Consider the following 16,942-nt stretch of genomic DNA (forward strand, 5'->3'; position numbering starts at 1 on the left):
TTTATCCATGGCTGATTCAAAAGCAGAACCTAAAATGTCCACAGGGTATCCTTGTACATAGAGAGACTTCAATAAATCATTAGCCTGAGTATTAAATTGATCTATATCAGAGCAGTTACACCTCAATCTATAAAGCAGACTCTTGGGAATGTTCCTCAACCACGGCCGATGGTGACAACTACCATAGTTGAGAAAGTTCCCACTGTCAACTTCCTTGTGGTATGTAGATGTGACCACAGTATTTCCCGTAACCGAAAGGGTAATATCCAAAAAAGTAATAGATGTCCTGTGCATAGTGCTAGTGAATTTTAAACCAAAAGTGTTAGTGTTAAGGTAATGTGTGAATGAACTAGCCAGCTGTGAATCACCATCAAAAACTAAAAACAAATCATCTATGTGATGACCATAAAGCACCTGGTTTGTGCCAAATGGACCATTCCAAATCATCAACTCCTCCAACCTGCCAATATTTAAATTTGCAAAACTTGGGACGAACCTGGTGCCCATGGCGGTACTCATCACCTGTAGAAAAAATGTATTATCAAAAGTAAAGTAATTGTGTGTTAATATGAATTCAACTGAATCTAGAATAAATTGGCATCTCATCACTAAGGGAACTATCTAATTTGAGATACATATCCAGTACACAAAGACCCTGTTTATGAAGAATATTAGAATATAGAGATTCTACATCACAAGTGATAAATAAATATATGATTTTAACTTAACCACATGTGTTTGTAAGAAAAAAAAATTGACAAAAGCAGACAAGTTGGAAGGCTGAAAAGGCTGCAATTACCAGCTGGATGTCTTTTGCAAAGTTCGTAGTAAACACAAACCCGTGTGATGTCCGGAATCTCTCACTGGTTGTCTGCTTTACTCTCCTCTGCTGGATCACGTGCTGCCTGCCTCTGAGCGGGATCAGCTGTGCCCGTGTCCATATGATTAGATAGAGTATTTAAGAGAGATGAGAAAGCATGAAGGCATCCGCTACCACCTTGAAAAAGACCCCAGCACGGGGTAGAAATGCGTTGGTGTATGAGGAGACGGAGTCACCGCTCAGAGGCAGGCAGCACGTGATCCGGCAGAGTAGGGTAAAGCAGACAACCAGTGAGAGATTCCGGACATCACACGGGTTTGTGTTCACTACGAACTTTGCAAAAGACATCCAGCCGGTAATTGCAGCCTTTTCAGCCAATGGGGATAAATACTCTATTCTCTCTCTAATTTTTGGATGCCATTTTTCCTGTGTTTAATTTTATATCTGTTTGTTTATATGTAATAAATTGTACTTCACTATATGTACCATTTCCCCTTATTTTTGGGTATCAACCCGGGGATTTATACTGAAAGTAACCTCACACATCCTGTGGGGACTTACCTGGGAGAAACCCCAGAGGGAATCTGCAATTGTAATGTATTGTCAGCGCTAGAAAGGAGGTTTCAATACCTTTGTTGTGCATGTTATATCTTGGTGAAGGTGTGGGGACACTTTCATTTTTGATACCACCTACCAGCAGCTGAATAGCGCACACGTCCACATATTTATCTTTGTTGCATTTTTAATAGGCTTGCCAGATGACCTAATAAAATCTTCCTTATTGGGCCTTAATCATGAGCAATTCCATATGCATATCTTGAATCAGTATAAATATTTACTGTGCCCTTCTACCTATTTACAGGTGGCTGCTAGGGCTCACAGTTTGGCTTCTTGTGCTGAGCTGGAAGGCAGGTAGGGCCTCCTATAAGAATATCAGTATCTGTGGTTACTGCATTACCTGTGTGCAGCTCACCCCATCAACAAAAGGGTGAAGCTTTGCATCCTGAAGAGGTGCATAAGCCATGGTAGGAATGTCACTTGTCTCTAGTATCATTAAGTCAAGACAATCAGAGTCATCAGAGAAAAAAGTTATGATATCTGAGTCTCTTACACGGTCATCTGCATCATTATTATAATTATGTTTCCCTTCTATTGGACCCAGCGGTAATAGGGTAGTTGGGTAAAAAAACTGTACATCATTTGATGGTGACATAGGATGGTGGGAGTAATGCTACTTCATACTTGTTGAGTCTGGCAGCTGAGAGGTGTCTCAATAGTTTCTGTTGTCTGTGGTTATAACATAAACAGGTTAAGGGGTAGATTTAGTATGTCTTTCTACTCTTTCTTTGTGAATTTAATCTATGGCTCTCAAAATAATGAGAAGTGTGTTGGGTTCTAGGGATGCAGCCTGAGGTCTACTTTTATATAAATCCTTTTTTTTTTTTGGATCTAGGCCAGTTGAGTAAAGAACTTATCTCTCTGAGCTCTACCAACTCAAATCTCCGATCTGTATGTCTGTGGAGTATTAAATCACAGTAGGCCTGTATAAATTAACTCTTCTCCTTTTTGCTAGTCTATTGTAGAATATTCTACATCTATCAAGGTCTTTTTCTGTGCTTCTTTGTAATGCACATCCAATTTTTCTGCTGATATCTCTGCAGCAATCAACATCTCAGCTTGTAAATGTACATCTTTTGGCTGTTTCAAAACCATTGACTGATAAGGTTTGTCAGGAGATACATAGGGGTCTGAATTTCATTACCATTCACAAAATCTATGTCAACTAAACCCCAATCAGTTTCTGTTGTAAGTGCAAAACTGTTGTGCATCACCATAAGTGAAGGCACGTTGTTCTTCATCAGTGTCAGTGTGTTTCCACCAACCCCTCCTGCAGGTTACTGAAAATCACCACTCCCACTTTTCGTTATTAAATTCTACAATTACAGAATGAGTTTCACATGTTGTAAATATACTTTCCTCATGGGGATCATCTTCTGTCTCAGGGGCATGACCTATGACTGCAATACTGCCTGCCTCCCACCCCCTGGCTCTTAGTAATGCCCATGTCTCATCAGGAAATGTGACAGGCATCAATTCCACCCCTTCACTTAGCTCCACCTTTTGTAATGGGCATCCAGATGCTTCCTGATTCTCTGCCCACATCTCGTCACATTTTCCTGCATCAATTTCAACTGTGATCTCTTGGCATAGTCTCTGCATTCATAATCATTCTCACATGTTGTCACCTCATCTGAGTGATCTGAACTGGTCTGATCTTTTGTTATGAGTTTGCCTGTCTCTCTCATTACATGCTCACTCCTCCATTCATCATTAATTTCAGTTTTCTTGTAAGTACAATTGCATTTTTCATCCTCTGCCTCCCAGCTACACACCTCTGTGAAACTCTGTATTTCAGACATTCCATTGTTATCAGCAAGGACTAAATTATCCTGGCAGAAACTCTATGTATCTCTCATTTTACACTCCTGTCTGTCCTCTACACAATTCATTACACTGTATGAAACTTCATTTTTATTTCTGTGTGTTAAAACTCCCCATCTGATCCTTCATATCTGTGTTTAACTGTCATATGGTAAATCCCTGTAGGTTTTAAAGTATCTCTGTATGACAGAGGGGGAGCGGAGGGGCCCATTAACAGGTTGGGGGGTACTCCTGGATGATGATATTTACATAGTGCACAAATTTTATTAGATTAATAATGTAAACCATTAGTAAATATACATATCCAGGTACTTTTACCCCTAAGTTTGTCTAAGTATTTTGTTATATTTCTCTTGGGATGGTCTATTTTTATAAGGGGGACAAAACTCAGACCAGGGTGAACCACAACTCTGACATAAGTTGTTATCTCCTGACACATTACAAAATTCACAATTTAGACATCTCCAATCAGGATAATGGAGATTAATCTGACTTTCTTTCCTTTTCCCAACATCTGACTCTGTGACCATCTGAGTTTGTCCTGACTGTTCTCAGGTTCAATGAGCACATATCATCATCCAAGTCATCCAGTTCCATCTCCAATTTCAATCTGCTTGCCATTTCAACACGCTGATTCACTTGTTTTTGCAAATCTTTATCCTGAATATACTTTCTGTGTCTGCTTTCCATATCCTGTAACTTATCTTTATCTGAGGTGCCCTGTATCAGTGATCTGCACCTATTAAAGAATTTCTACATTTCCTTCAGAACCCATCACCAGGTACATTACATCCATGGGAGTCCAAGGGATGGCTGTCACTGTTACCCATAGACAGCAGACTATTTCAAAATCTGGGGTGTTCCCCCCTACTCTACAGACTACCTCATAATCTGGGGTCTAATTGTCCCACCTAGTCCACAGATTATATGAGAATACCACAGTATCCCACCATTTCACTAAGTCACTGACTTGTGGCAAAAGAGTGGAATGTAAATAATTGATCCTTCATCATAAGGATTCCTTGGATTTACTTTTGGATCTATGCTGTGGAGGATGATTGGCTCACCCAGTAACTGAGTCAGAATCACAGAACAGACACAGTGACTTCAACTGATTGTGTAAGCATATTAACTTATCTGGTGCCAACAACTAACTCTAGATGTGGTATTCACTAGCCAAAATGACAGTCCGAATATCTATAATCAATGGCCGCACAGACGGTGTAATGGTTAGCATTACTGCCTCACAGCACTGAGGTCATTCAATTCTCACCATGGCTCTAACTGTGTGGAGTTAGTATATTCTCCCTGTGCTTGCGTGGGTTTCTTCCGGGTACTCCGGTTTCCACCTACACTCCAAAAATATATTGGTAGGTTAATTGGCTCCCAAGAACAATTAACCTTAGTTTGTATGTGTGTGTGTGTGTGTACATGTGGTAGGGAATATTTGTGTATGTGTGTGAGCATGTGGTAGGGAATATAGAGTGTAAGCTCCACTGGGGCAGGGACTGATGTGAATGGCCAAATATGCTCTGTAAAGCGCCATGGAATATGTGTGCGCTATATAAATTACTGGTAATAATAATAATGACATCCCTCCTGATGGAGTCTGCCAATCTATGTACTCTAATACTTAAACAAACATTTAAGACATATTTCCTGACCCCAGGCGCCTCATATGGGTACCAACAGGAAACTAAACAATACACAAAGATATAAGGAGCTACACAATAATGTCTATTAGTGGTTTTAAACAATTATTTAGATATAAAAATAAGTGGCTTGTGGGACTGCTGCTACCTTTGAGGATCTGACCCACAGAATATATCAAAGATATTGCCAATCATGTAAAGGAGCACAGTGACTCCACAAAAGCCAAATGTGTTAAATGATAGTTAATAATTTAATGAAGTACAAGACAGACTTAAAATGACACAACAACAGCTAAAAATATATAAATAATTATAGTGCATAAGAAGAAAAGAAATAATCTCAGATGGAATATCGACGCATACAATTCCCCCAGCTATTGATGAGACCTACTTACAATTAATAAAAACAAGGTATCCAATAAAAGTTCACTTGTTGCAACAGTATATCAGTTGGTATAGTAATACTTTTAAAGATTCACCTAGTGCTCATAAAGATTAATAATTAAAAAGAATAGAAAAGTATATAGCTGAGTCTGGCCCAACTTTATAACTTACTATTTGTGTCAGCAAAAAAAAAAAAATCTCCTAAAGTTTGTTAGATAGAATATTCTGACAACAAGAATAAAATGTTCCAGGTCACCTTAATAGCATAAGCACTGCTGATTTGTAATTCCATGTAAACCTTCAGACAAGATTCTTTTTAGAGAAATTGTATATATCCCTTGTTAGTAGAAATACCAGTGGCATAACTAGGGTATTTGGAGCCCAAGGCAAATTTGAAAAGGGAGCCCCCCTGGATATGTGCGCGCGCCGAAGTTGCGCACGGAAAAAAAAAAAAAATGGGCGTGGTCACTTAAAAATGGGGCGTGTCAACATGACACACCACTTTATTTTCATGCTGAACATTCCTATCCATATGCACCTTAACCCCAGTAGTGCCCCTTATACAGTACCCCCAGTATGCAGTTGTGGTCCCTCTTATGCAGGCCCATAGTAGTGGTCCCCCTTATACAGCCCCCAATTAGTTTCCCTTACTCAGTGCCCCCAGTAGTGGTCCCCCCAAATGCAGTGCCCTATATAGTGTTCCCCCTTATGCTGTGCCCCCAGTAGCAGTCCCCACAATGTAGTGCGCCCAGTAGTGGTATCCCCTTATGCAGTGCCCTTTATATAGTGCCCCCAGTAATAGTCCCCCCCTATGCAGTGCCCTTTATATAGTGCCCCCAGCAGTCGTCATCCCCACAGTGGATGTATGCTGGGGATGGATGTCAGCCACACAGCTGTGGCAGGAATAGCAGTGTTGCCGCAGAATTCAGCCTAATTAGTCAGGACTCTACAAATGCAGAAGTGCAATTACCGAAAATAGCCCAGGAAGTGCAGTAATGTTACCCATGATAGAATATCCTCTTACAGTAACTTGACTGATTGACATTGCCACTAAGAGTAAAGTACGATGGCTTGTACGTTCCATGGGTGTATCAGTGATTTCGGTGCAGAGTTACAGCCACAGTTAAACTGTACCTGGGGATTGTGAAAGTGTAGATAGTGCACGCAGTGCTGCGCTGATGGTGGCACGTGATGTATCACCGGCGGCGTTACAATGCGCGGAGATGCTGGGAGTGGGCATTTCAGTGCTTGCTCATTTACAAGCAGGCTACTGAAGCCAGGATTTGTGTATTATCACTGTAGCAACACCATAAACAGATGCACCCTCAGGATCAGCAGTGCACACCTCTGAGGCAGGCCCACACAGACCCTAACCAACTTGACAAAGGTACTTGAAGTCCCAGTATATATATATCAATGTTTCAGAACTTTAATGTTGTTTCATCTGGACAGTAAAGTTCTTAAATGTTGATATCTCTACTGGGACTTCAAGTGCTTTTGTCAAGTCGGTTACAGTGCCACCTTACATGGTTTTTGTTTGTTCCTTTCCCTTTTGGGATAAGGTGATTGGAGGGCACCTGCTGTGGTTATTTACTGTAAGTTTAGCATCGGAGTGCCGGTGGTGCCAAGGAGGAGGACAGCAGGGAGGCCACTCTCTATCATGTAAGGTGACATATCACAGCCCCATCTCTCGCTGATTTGTGATATAGCCTACTAAAGCATGTGTGCAGGGGACGGACAGCGCAAAAGTGTAAGTGCCGGTATGTCAAACTGATTTTATATTTATATGTTACAGTAACTTAAAATCAGATTGCATTAAATAGGGACATTAATAATTGTCACACTATGTAATCAGGATGTTATGATGTGATAGCTGTATGTGTTGTCTGTCTCCACAGATGTTCCTCACGAAGACCTGGTGGGGGAAACTGTCAGTGGATAATGGCTTTCTGCAGATTTTGCTGTGTATGTTACTGTTTCCCCTCATCTACAGTGGTCTCATCTCCTACAGGTTAGTCTACCAGACCTAGTAACATTGCAGTTATGAGTTCTTCTCACTTATACCCCTTTTACACTAGAGCAAAAACCTGGGTTTTTGCTGGGTCTACCCGGGTCGCAGCTCAGTGTAAAAGGGTTCCTGAAAAATTACCCAGGTCAAGTGACCCAGCAATCCAACCCAGGTAGCTACCAGTGTTGGACCCAGGATGGACCTGGGTAATGGTGCAGTGTAAACGGTTCAACCCGGGTTATCTGACCTGGGTCATGCCTAAAATGAGCTGATTGGTGGTTGTGGGGCATTCACCTCCCACTTTTTATGACCTCACAGGTTTAGCAGGGCAGTCCTGAGTTCAGTGTGAACAGGGCTGACCTGGGAGTAACCCAGATCAAAGCTGCAGTGTAAATGGGTCTGACCTGGGTGTGACCAGGGTTGGAACCATGTCCAAAAACCCAGGTCGGACCTGGGTTTTTGGTGGAAAAGAGGTATAATACTCCTTTTACACCAGAGCAAAAACCTGGGTTTACCCGAGGTCGCAGCTCAGTGTAAAAGGGTCTCTAAAAAATAACCCAGGTCAAGTGACCCAGCAATCCAACCCAGGTAGCTACCAGGGTTGGACCCAGGATGGACCCGGGTAATGGTGCAGTGTAAACGGTGCAACCCGGGTTATCTGACCTGGATCATGCCTAAAATGAGCTGATTTGTGCTTGTGGAGCAGTCACCTCACACTTTTTATGACCTCACAGGTTTAGCAGGGCAGACCCAGGTTCAGTGTGAACAGGGCTGACCTGGGAGTAACCCAGATCGAAGGTGCAGTGTAAATGGGTCTGACCTGGGTCTGACCAGGGTTGGAACCATGTCCAAAACCCAGGTCGGACCTTTGTTTTTGAGGGAAAAGAGGTATTAGGGGATGACTCCACAGCTAAATAAATTCACTGCCTGATTCAATTGACTGCAGGAGTCCTGGGCACTAAGCCCCATGGGAGGATTTCTTCTCACAACCTCAGGAGCAGCAAATAATAATCCACAGTAAAATACAGACTATGCAATGTAACACGCAGGGAAACCGATAGCTCCAGCATTTGCTTGAAATCTATGAGTTAGCACATATTAACCTATGGTTTACCGCAGATGGAAAATGCAGATTATACATATGAACAGCTCTGGAGTGAAACCCGGAGCTATTGCCAGCGCAGTAAACCTTGAGCATAATTGAATTCCCCCTAAGAATGATGAGTGCTGATAACTGAACTGAGGGCCTGATTCAGAGCTGCTCGTAAGCGGCCGCTCGTTCGCTCTGAGCGATGGTCGCACAACTGTGCATGCGCAAACCAGTCATTGCGCTCATAAAACAGCGAAGGGCTGCTAATTTGATTGACAGAATGTACCGTTTGTGGGTGGTAACAGGGGAAGGTGCTTGAAAATGGGGGAGTGGAGATCCGAACGCAGGCGTGCCTAACGGTCAAAACGGCATTTAATGGGAGTGCATAATTAGTAAAGGAGCGTCATCGACCACATCACTTGGTTGTCTTTTATCCTGAACTGCTCGCAGTGATTGCGGGAAGAAAATCCTACCACAGGCACTGCGAGCAGTTCAGATGCCTTTCGATGTTCCCGATTAATCTAATAAATAATGGAGATGACGTATGATGCGAACGGCAAAGGGGCGTCTTTACAAAATAGCGAGCACATTTTTCGGACGCTTGCACAGACATAGAGGCATCAACACAACGCAAAGAGCGAGCGTTCAATTTAAATATCTGGCCCTTTTTAAGAACGAGCGTCCGCAAATAGCGTCCGGGTCTGAATCAGGCCCTGAGGCTGGAAAATCTATTTGTGGTTTGGTGCTGTATGTCCTTTTGCCTGATAAATATAATAACATGTTGTGGATATACTGGATCTGTACAGCGAGTACTAAACACTAGAAACGCTGCTAATTTATTCTGTTTTCTTCTAGAAAAGAATCTGAAAATTATGAATTCAAGCAAAAACATAACATGAAAAGTGATACACCCGAGAATCACGGGTAAGGAATAAAGGAAAACTGAAGCTCTATATTAGGAAGTAGTGGGGGAAATGTAATGCTAGTTATTCTTATACAGACACAGTGCTTTTTCAGGTGGAGTACTGTCCTTTGTGAGCACCTTATAATAGGGATGGCCATTGACCATTGAAGTTTCTAAAACATCAATGATTACTAGTCGATGTCAACTACTGTACTTTTTCCATCAGTGGCAGAGAACCAATAGTTCTCTGCCATGAATGGATGAGCAAGAGCTGATGTGTTTTTTTAGTGGCAGGAAGGAGCCTAGCCTCCCCCGCCTACGGTTATTACTGATTGGACTGCGGCCCGGCGTGCCCACAGCAATAGTGATCATCGAGGGGGTGCAAACCTTCGATGGTTCACCGTGGATGGTTTGTGTGCTATCAATGGCAATCACTGATGGGACCATCAATGGTAACCATCGATGGCCACCCTACCGATAGCCATCCCTACCTTCTAATATAATGGTAGCAGAACACTATAACCCCCCCAAGTGAATGTGTGAGGGAGAGTAGACAACAGCAGACTAGCCAACATGACCTGTTCCACCTGGTACAAATTTCTCTGCTCCTGGACTTCCCACTTAATGTATGATTGCACACACCTGTGGTGGTGAAACACCTGTCTCCTAGCTCAACACAGGTGGCTGCAATCATACATTAGGTGGAAAGTCCAGGAGCAGAGCAATTTGTACCAGGTAGGCAAAGAAGTGGTCCTGTCCATTTAAATGGTGACATCACTGACACCCACATACTTGACAATGGCACCCACCAAAACACATTGGCAATGACAACAGAGAACAGGATCCACCAATCCCATCCTCACTTACACTACACAAAATAAGACCCTCTCCCCAGCTGGAGCAACAATCACCTGCACCACACACACCAGCTGCTTACAGAGAGACCTCCAGGGCCACATAATTATATGTAACCCAAGTTAATGGTTAAAGTTTCTACAATATTAATCTAAAAAATTTATTCTGAGGTAATATGTGCACATGGGTTGACAAATGTTATATACAGTATGACATATATACATACCTCCCACTGTCCTAGTGTCCGCAGTTGGGGGAGGACACACCACTATCTGTGCAGCATGGAGGCACAGACATTGTACATGCATAGACTATGATAGTTTTAGCAAATAGGGAGCTGAATGTGTATTCTGAATGAGATGGATGTATGGAGTGAGAAGGATGTTGGAGCCCAGTGGGATTGTTGTAGTGAATGAATGGGAAGATTGTGGGCACTGAGTGGGATGTGGGAGCCACATAACTGCTCAGACCTCAGTTGCATAGACTGCATGTGTGAATTCCAATGAGCACACAATTCTGTGAATTAGCAGCTCCACCATTTTGTGAGTGACAGCAATCTCACTCTGTGAGAGTGCTGAATCTTCAGTTAACAACAGGGTTTGATGGCATACCATATCTGTATTGTGCAAGGAACACGTCTATTAAGGCATCAGCCTTAATGATTATAATTTCATTGTTTTTTCTAGCTTGAGTGGCACAAATTCAGTAGGTTTTGTGAAATTTCAGATCATGTCTAAAAATCCTTAATGTGAAACGGTAAGGTGTTTTAGTCTACACAATTTCATTGCTTTTTGTATAATTTATTAACCATCAGGGTTTTGATGAGCAAACTGGGCCACATTCAGGGCAGAAGGACAACAAATAGGTACACTAACACAGGTGGAGGAGCAGACAACACACGGGAGGTGTTTTAAGGATGCAGAGGGAGAGACAGCTGCAGGGGCAGGCTGCAGGTGTGTGGGGCAGTGGCAGCAGTGGGGGTGCAGAGCAGTGGCAGCAACAGAACCATACACAGAAGCATCAGTGGGCTACAGAGGGACTCACTGGTGCTGGGCATGCACCAGAGAAGATGAAATCAATAAGACACAGATGCATGGACGGATCAATGAGATCCATCCATGCATTGTTTTAAAAAATGAATGTGTAATTTAAAAAAAAAAATGATGTGCCCCCACCGCACAACCAGCATTGGGCATTGGAGCCCCAGTGCTGATTGTGCTAAACACAGGGGACAAACAACGTAGGGGTTTTCTGTATTAAGCACAGGTCGATAGCCCCAGGCTATCAGCCTGGGCCTGGGGTGCCCTGGAGAGGGGAACCCCTTTATTTGGGGGGTCCCCAGCTCCCCAGGGATTCCCAGCCTGGCCTTACTAGTGGTCAGGGGTAATGCTTTGGCTAGGGGGCCCGATGAAAGAACTCCCCTGGCTGTGGCATCACCCCCCCATAGAAAGGGTCAGGTGCTGGTTCTGTTAAATACAGGGGGACCCTACGCATTTTTCCCCCTGTAATTCTAGAACCAGGACTGGCTTAGAGCCCAGCGCTGGTTGCGCTGAATACGGGGGACCAATACATCATTTGTCCCCCTGTATTTTAGCAACCAGGACTGGTTCTGAAAAGCCTGGTGCTGTAACATTAGGGACACTTACGTAATTTTTCCACTGTATTTAGCACAACCAGTACTGAGTCTCCAAAGCCCAGTGCTGGGGTTTTTTTTGGGGGGAGTCCACGCTATTTTTTTTTACACAGGTTTTTTTTTAAACACAGAAGCACAGACAGGTCTTACTAATTCTGTCCATGCTTCTGTTTATTTATACACAGATGCAGAACAGAGCCTGTATCTGTGTGCTGCTACCTCCTCTGAATCCTAACTCCTGCACCACCACCACAGGTTTCCTGGCCGCAACTAATGCCCGCTACCCCCCGTGCCTTTCACCCAGTCCTGCTGGATGGTTGATTGTGTGAAGGGACCCACCCCCCTAGTTGTGCATAAATACAGGGGACAAAGGACATAGGGGTCCCCTGTACTTAAGCACAACCAGTACCGGGCCAGTCAGAACCAGCCCTGGTTGCCAAAATACAGGGGACAAATGATGCAGAGATCACCCGTATTCAGCGCAACCAGCACTGGGCTCTGAGCCGGTCCTGGTACTGGAAATACAGGAAGAAAAAATGCATAGGGACCCCCTGTATTTACCAGAACCAGCACAGGATCTTTTCTAGCGGGGTGGTGATGCCACAGTAAGGGAAGCCCTTTCACTGGACCCCCTAGCCGAAGCATTATCCCTGACTGCTAGTCAGCCCAGGCCAGGGATCCCTGGGAAGCTGGGGACACCCCCCAAAAAAGGGATCCCCCTCTCCAGGGCACCCCAGGACCATGCTGATAGCCCGGGTCTATTCCCAGCACCTTTGGGTGGTGGGTACTGGGTTGATTGTGTAATGTGGTGCATTTTAAAGAATATTTTCTTTTACAGGTGAACTATAGGTCTCAGCAAGCCTCCACCGCATGCTGGTACTTGGAAAACAAGCAAGCGGAGCATTTTGGGCTAACTGGTACCTGTAGTACCCTGTACACCTGTAAAAGAAATAGTAATATAACCAGACACCAATTTTTTAACTAAAATTTATTTTATCTGCACCTTCACCTGGGGGCAGCGGCCTTTATACTCTTTTGCATGGCTGCTGCCACCCCAGGACTTTGGTGTCTTCATCTGGCTGGTGCCAACCCACCAGGTCTTCAGTGTTTTTGCCTGTCGGGCACCAAGCTGCCAGAACTTTGGTGTTTTCACCTGGTGGGCATATACCCATCAGGGCTTTGGCATTTTCACTTAGTGGGCGGCAGCCTGTGTTAGCTCTTTTTCTTTATTGCCGCCCACTAGGACTTTCAGGCATCTTCATCTGGCAGGCGCCAACCCACCAGGGCTTTGGCATCTTTGCCTGGTGGGTGCCAACCTGCCAGGGCTTCATCATCTCCGCTTAGTGGGTGATAGCCTGTAACAGCTCTTTTTCATGGCTGCAACCCACTAGGACTTCTGGAATTTTTGCCTGGTGGGCACCTACCTGCCAGGGCTTCGGCATCTTCACCTAGTGGGCAGCAGCCTGTGTGAGCTCTTTTTTGTGGCTGCCACCAACTAGGACTTCCGGCATCTTCGCCTGGCGGGCGCCAACCTGCCAGGGCTATGGCATCTTCACCTGGCAGGTGCCAACCCGCCAGGGATTTGGCATCGACACCTAGTGCGTGGCAGCCTGTATCAGCTCTTATTTATAGCTCCCACCCACTAGTACTTCTGGCTTCTTCACCTGATGGGTGCCAACCCACCAGGGATTTGGCATCTCTGCCTAGTGGGCGGCAGCCTATGTCAGCTCTTTAGCATGGCCGCCACTCACTAGGACTTCTGGCATCTTTGCCTGGTGGGCGCCAACCTGCCAGGGCTTCAGCATCTTTGTCTGGTAGGTATCAGCCAATTAGCTCTTTTGCATGGTTACCACCTCCCCAGGACTTCTGTTGTCTTCTTCATAGGTGCCGGGTGCCACAGCAGCCGCTGCCTGGCTCTCGCCACCTCTGATGATGTCGCGAGCTGTGATTGGCTTGCGGAGGACATTTTTGAAAGTTAAAGATGGCCGACGTGAGGCAATCACAATTTGCAACGTCATCGGCAGTGGCGAGACCCGGGCAGCGGCAACAGCGGGACCTGGTGCCTGTGCTGGCATCAGCGGAGGGCCTACATAGCGCCATTTTTGAAATTCCAAGATGGCCACTATGAGCCAATCATGGCTCGTGATGTTATTGGGACCTGGAGTCTGTGCGGGCATCGGTGGCGGGCCTGGATCTGAGAGGATCCAGTCCCTGCCAGTCATTCTGTCGAGTACGACCAGGCGCCCATTTCACCTTACTGGGCTGAGGTTTTACCTGCCCTATGTCTACAACATATCCCAAATATTTTGCCTCCACCTTTCCAATGGCACACTTCTCAGGATTAGCAGTAAACCCATGTGCCCGTAAAGACTGCAACACTGCTTCTACTCTTGGAAGGTGTGACTCCCAGTCAGGGCTAAAGATGACTATGTCATCTAGATATGCAGCTGTATATTCCTTGTGAGATCACAGCAACCTGTTCATATCCTCTGGAAGGTTGCCGGAGCCCCATGCAGACCAAACGGCAGCATTTTATACTGAAACAAACCTTCTGGGGTAGAGAAGGTTGTTTTGGTCTTAGCAGCCTCAGTTAAAGGAATCTGCCAATACCCTTTTGTCCAATCTAGGGTGGTGAGATACTGGCTGTTTGCTAAATTCTCCACCAGCTCGTCCACCCCGGGGCATCGGATAGGAATCAACCTGTGACACTTTATTTAATTTGCGAAAATCATTGCAGAATCTTTAAGCACCTGAAGACTTAGGCTCTAAAACTATGGACTTATTCCATCGCTATTTGATTCCTCTATGACCCCTAGGTGCAGCGTTTCCTCTACTTCCTGTTTAGCCGCTGCCTGCTCTGCCTCAGGTATACAGTATGACCTCTGTTTTATTACAACCGGGAGGAGTAACTATATCATGCTGGATAAGTTGGGGTTTCCCTGGAATGGCAGAGAACACATCTTGGTGCCATGCTGCTAAACTCACCGCCTCCTGTTTCTGGCGGGGATTAAGGGTAACTACAATGGGTACCTGACATTCTGGGGTTTTATTGGCAACCAAAGAGGGCTGAACAGGTTTTTAACAGGTTTACATGGTAGATTTGCACTTCTTTCCTTCTACCGTCCTGTCGAATCTTATAATTAACAGGTCCCACTGCCTCTATAACTTCAAATGGGCCTCGCCACTGGGCATACATTATGCTCTCATTGGTGGGTACCAGAAACAGTACCCTGTCTCCAAGTTTAAAAGACCAATTAACTGCAGTCACGTCATATCAACGCTTTTGCCTCTGTTGTGCCCTATCCATGTTCTCGTTCATGAGTGGTGCAATTTGCCTTAAACTGCCATACAATTGGGTCAATATCTGAACGATGTTAGTCTCTTGGCATGACTGTTGTTCCCATCCTTCTTTCAACAGATCTAAAATACCTCTAAGTTGCCTCCCATAGAGGAGTTCAAATGGACTAAATCATGTAAAGGATTGGGGTACCTCTACCACCACTAATATGTATTGATGTCCACAAGCAGTTTTTTCCACTGGCCCTATCATATCCATATCAATTATCACAAAAGGTAAAGAAATGACAGGGACAGGAACCAAGGGTGCCCGAATCCCTGGCCGGGGTGCTGTCTTCTGACACACTGGACATTCCTGACAATACTTTTTTACTGCTGCATGAGTGTCGGGCCAGTAGGATCTTAACTGAATATGCTGGAGAGATATCTCCTCCCCCAAATGGCCACCCCACAGGTGTGTATGAGCTGCCCTTAACATCAACTTCTCGTGTTTCTGGGGAACCAACAATTGGTCTACTCTCTTACCCTGCAAATAGGTTACACGATATAACAAAACATTTTTCAATGCAAAGTATGGTACACCTTCTGCTGGTACAGCCATGATTCTCTACAACATTTTCAAATGCATTTATCAAGTTCCCATCATTCTGTTGATCCTGGCCAAAGTCCTTCAAGGACACTTCCTTGCCAATGGGAACCCACTGTGCCCCGGTCTCCCTCCCCTCCTGTTGCTCATTGGCCACGGAAGGTGATACAGCCACCAAACTTTGGGAAACAGCAGAGCTTGGCTCCTTGGACAACTCTGATGTGGACCTTCTGCTATCATCATGCCAGGTAACCACTTCTTGTAACAATGGAAAGTTCCGACCTAGGATCAATGGGTAGGGTGGTCTGGCGGCTACTATGGCTATCATCTTCAGGGATTGCCCTTTGATCACTATTGGGAAGTGCACTCAGGGGCATTCTTCTACATCCCCATGTACACATATAACCTAGGGGTAGCACCTGATCAGCCCCAGGTGGAACCAGGTTGGCAGAGATGATGGTTAATTCACTGCCAGTATCCACTAAGGCCCAGACCCCCGGCTTCCACTTGCACCATCAATGAAACAAGGTGGTTTGCACTGGAGAAGTGCTTCCAGCAGTCTTGCTGACAACTGGCCAAGTTGTTTTTCCAGCACTACAGTCCATCGGCTCACCCTGCTTTGGGCAGTGCCAGCACAAATGACCGGCTCGCCACAGTCAAAACACAGAACTGGATTTGGATTGTTGGCTTTAACAATTGCGACCTGGGTTCTATGCTTGGGAACTGGCTGGAATCCCTGTTTAGCTCTGTTTAACTTCCCAAGAATCAGGTACCGCTCAATCACCATCGCTAACTCCTCAAATGTTTGAGGATCAGCCAGTAGAGCCCACTGTTGCACCACATGGTCTAGTACCCACACAGCATGGTCCAAAGCCACCACCTCTACTATACACTGAGCAGAGTTCTTATCCGGCTGCAACCATGCCTTACTCAGCCTGGCTAATTTGGCCAGCTGGACCCTTGGAGCTTCAGACAAATTTAGCTGCCATTCCTGAAACTCCTGAGCTTTGCTAGGCCAGTCACTCCAACTCTGCTTAATATGGCCTTTTTCAAGTGTGGATAGGAGTTTGCCTCAGTCACATTTAAATCAAAATATGCTCTCTGAGGTTCCCCTGTGAGACAAGGCACAAGTATGGCAGACCACTCCTCCTCAGGCTATTTTAAACATGCAGCAGTATGCTCAAAGGTGCATAGAAAAGCTTCAATGTCATCAGATGGAGTAAGCTTCTATAACATCTCTTGCTTCTGCCCACCTTTCTTCATTTCAGTTA

At 44.9% G+C, this 16,942-nt stretch overlaps 1 protein-coding gene across 1 annotated transcript in view; it reads left to right on the plus strand.

Moving 5' to 3' along the window:
* Positions 1–16,942, plus strand: part of LOC148454257 (transient receptor potential cation channel subfamily M member 2-like) — a 333,820-nt gene that overhangs the window by 272,169 nt on the left and 44,709 nt on the right. Inside the window, 2 exon segments of the mRNA XM_088461125.1 lie at positions 7,197–7,309; positions 9,252–9,320. Of these exon segments, the coding sequence (XP_088317251.1) occupies positions 7,197–7,309; positions 9,252–9,320 (182 nt within the window).

The sequence above is a fragment of the Taudactylus pleione genome, unplaced genomic scaffold (assembly GCF_031769625.1).
Source record: "Taudactylus pleione unplaced genomic scaffold, aTauple2 ptg001020l, whole genome shotgun sequence".
Lineage (NCBI taxonomy): Eukaryota > Metazoa > Chordata > Amphibia > Anura > Myobatrachidae > Taudactylus > Taudactylus pleione.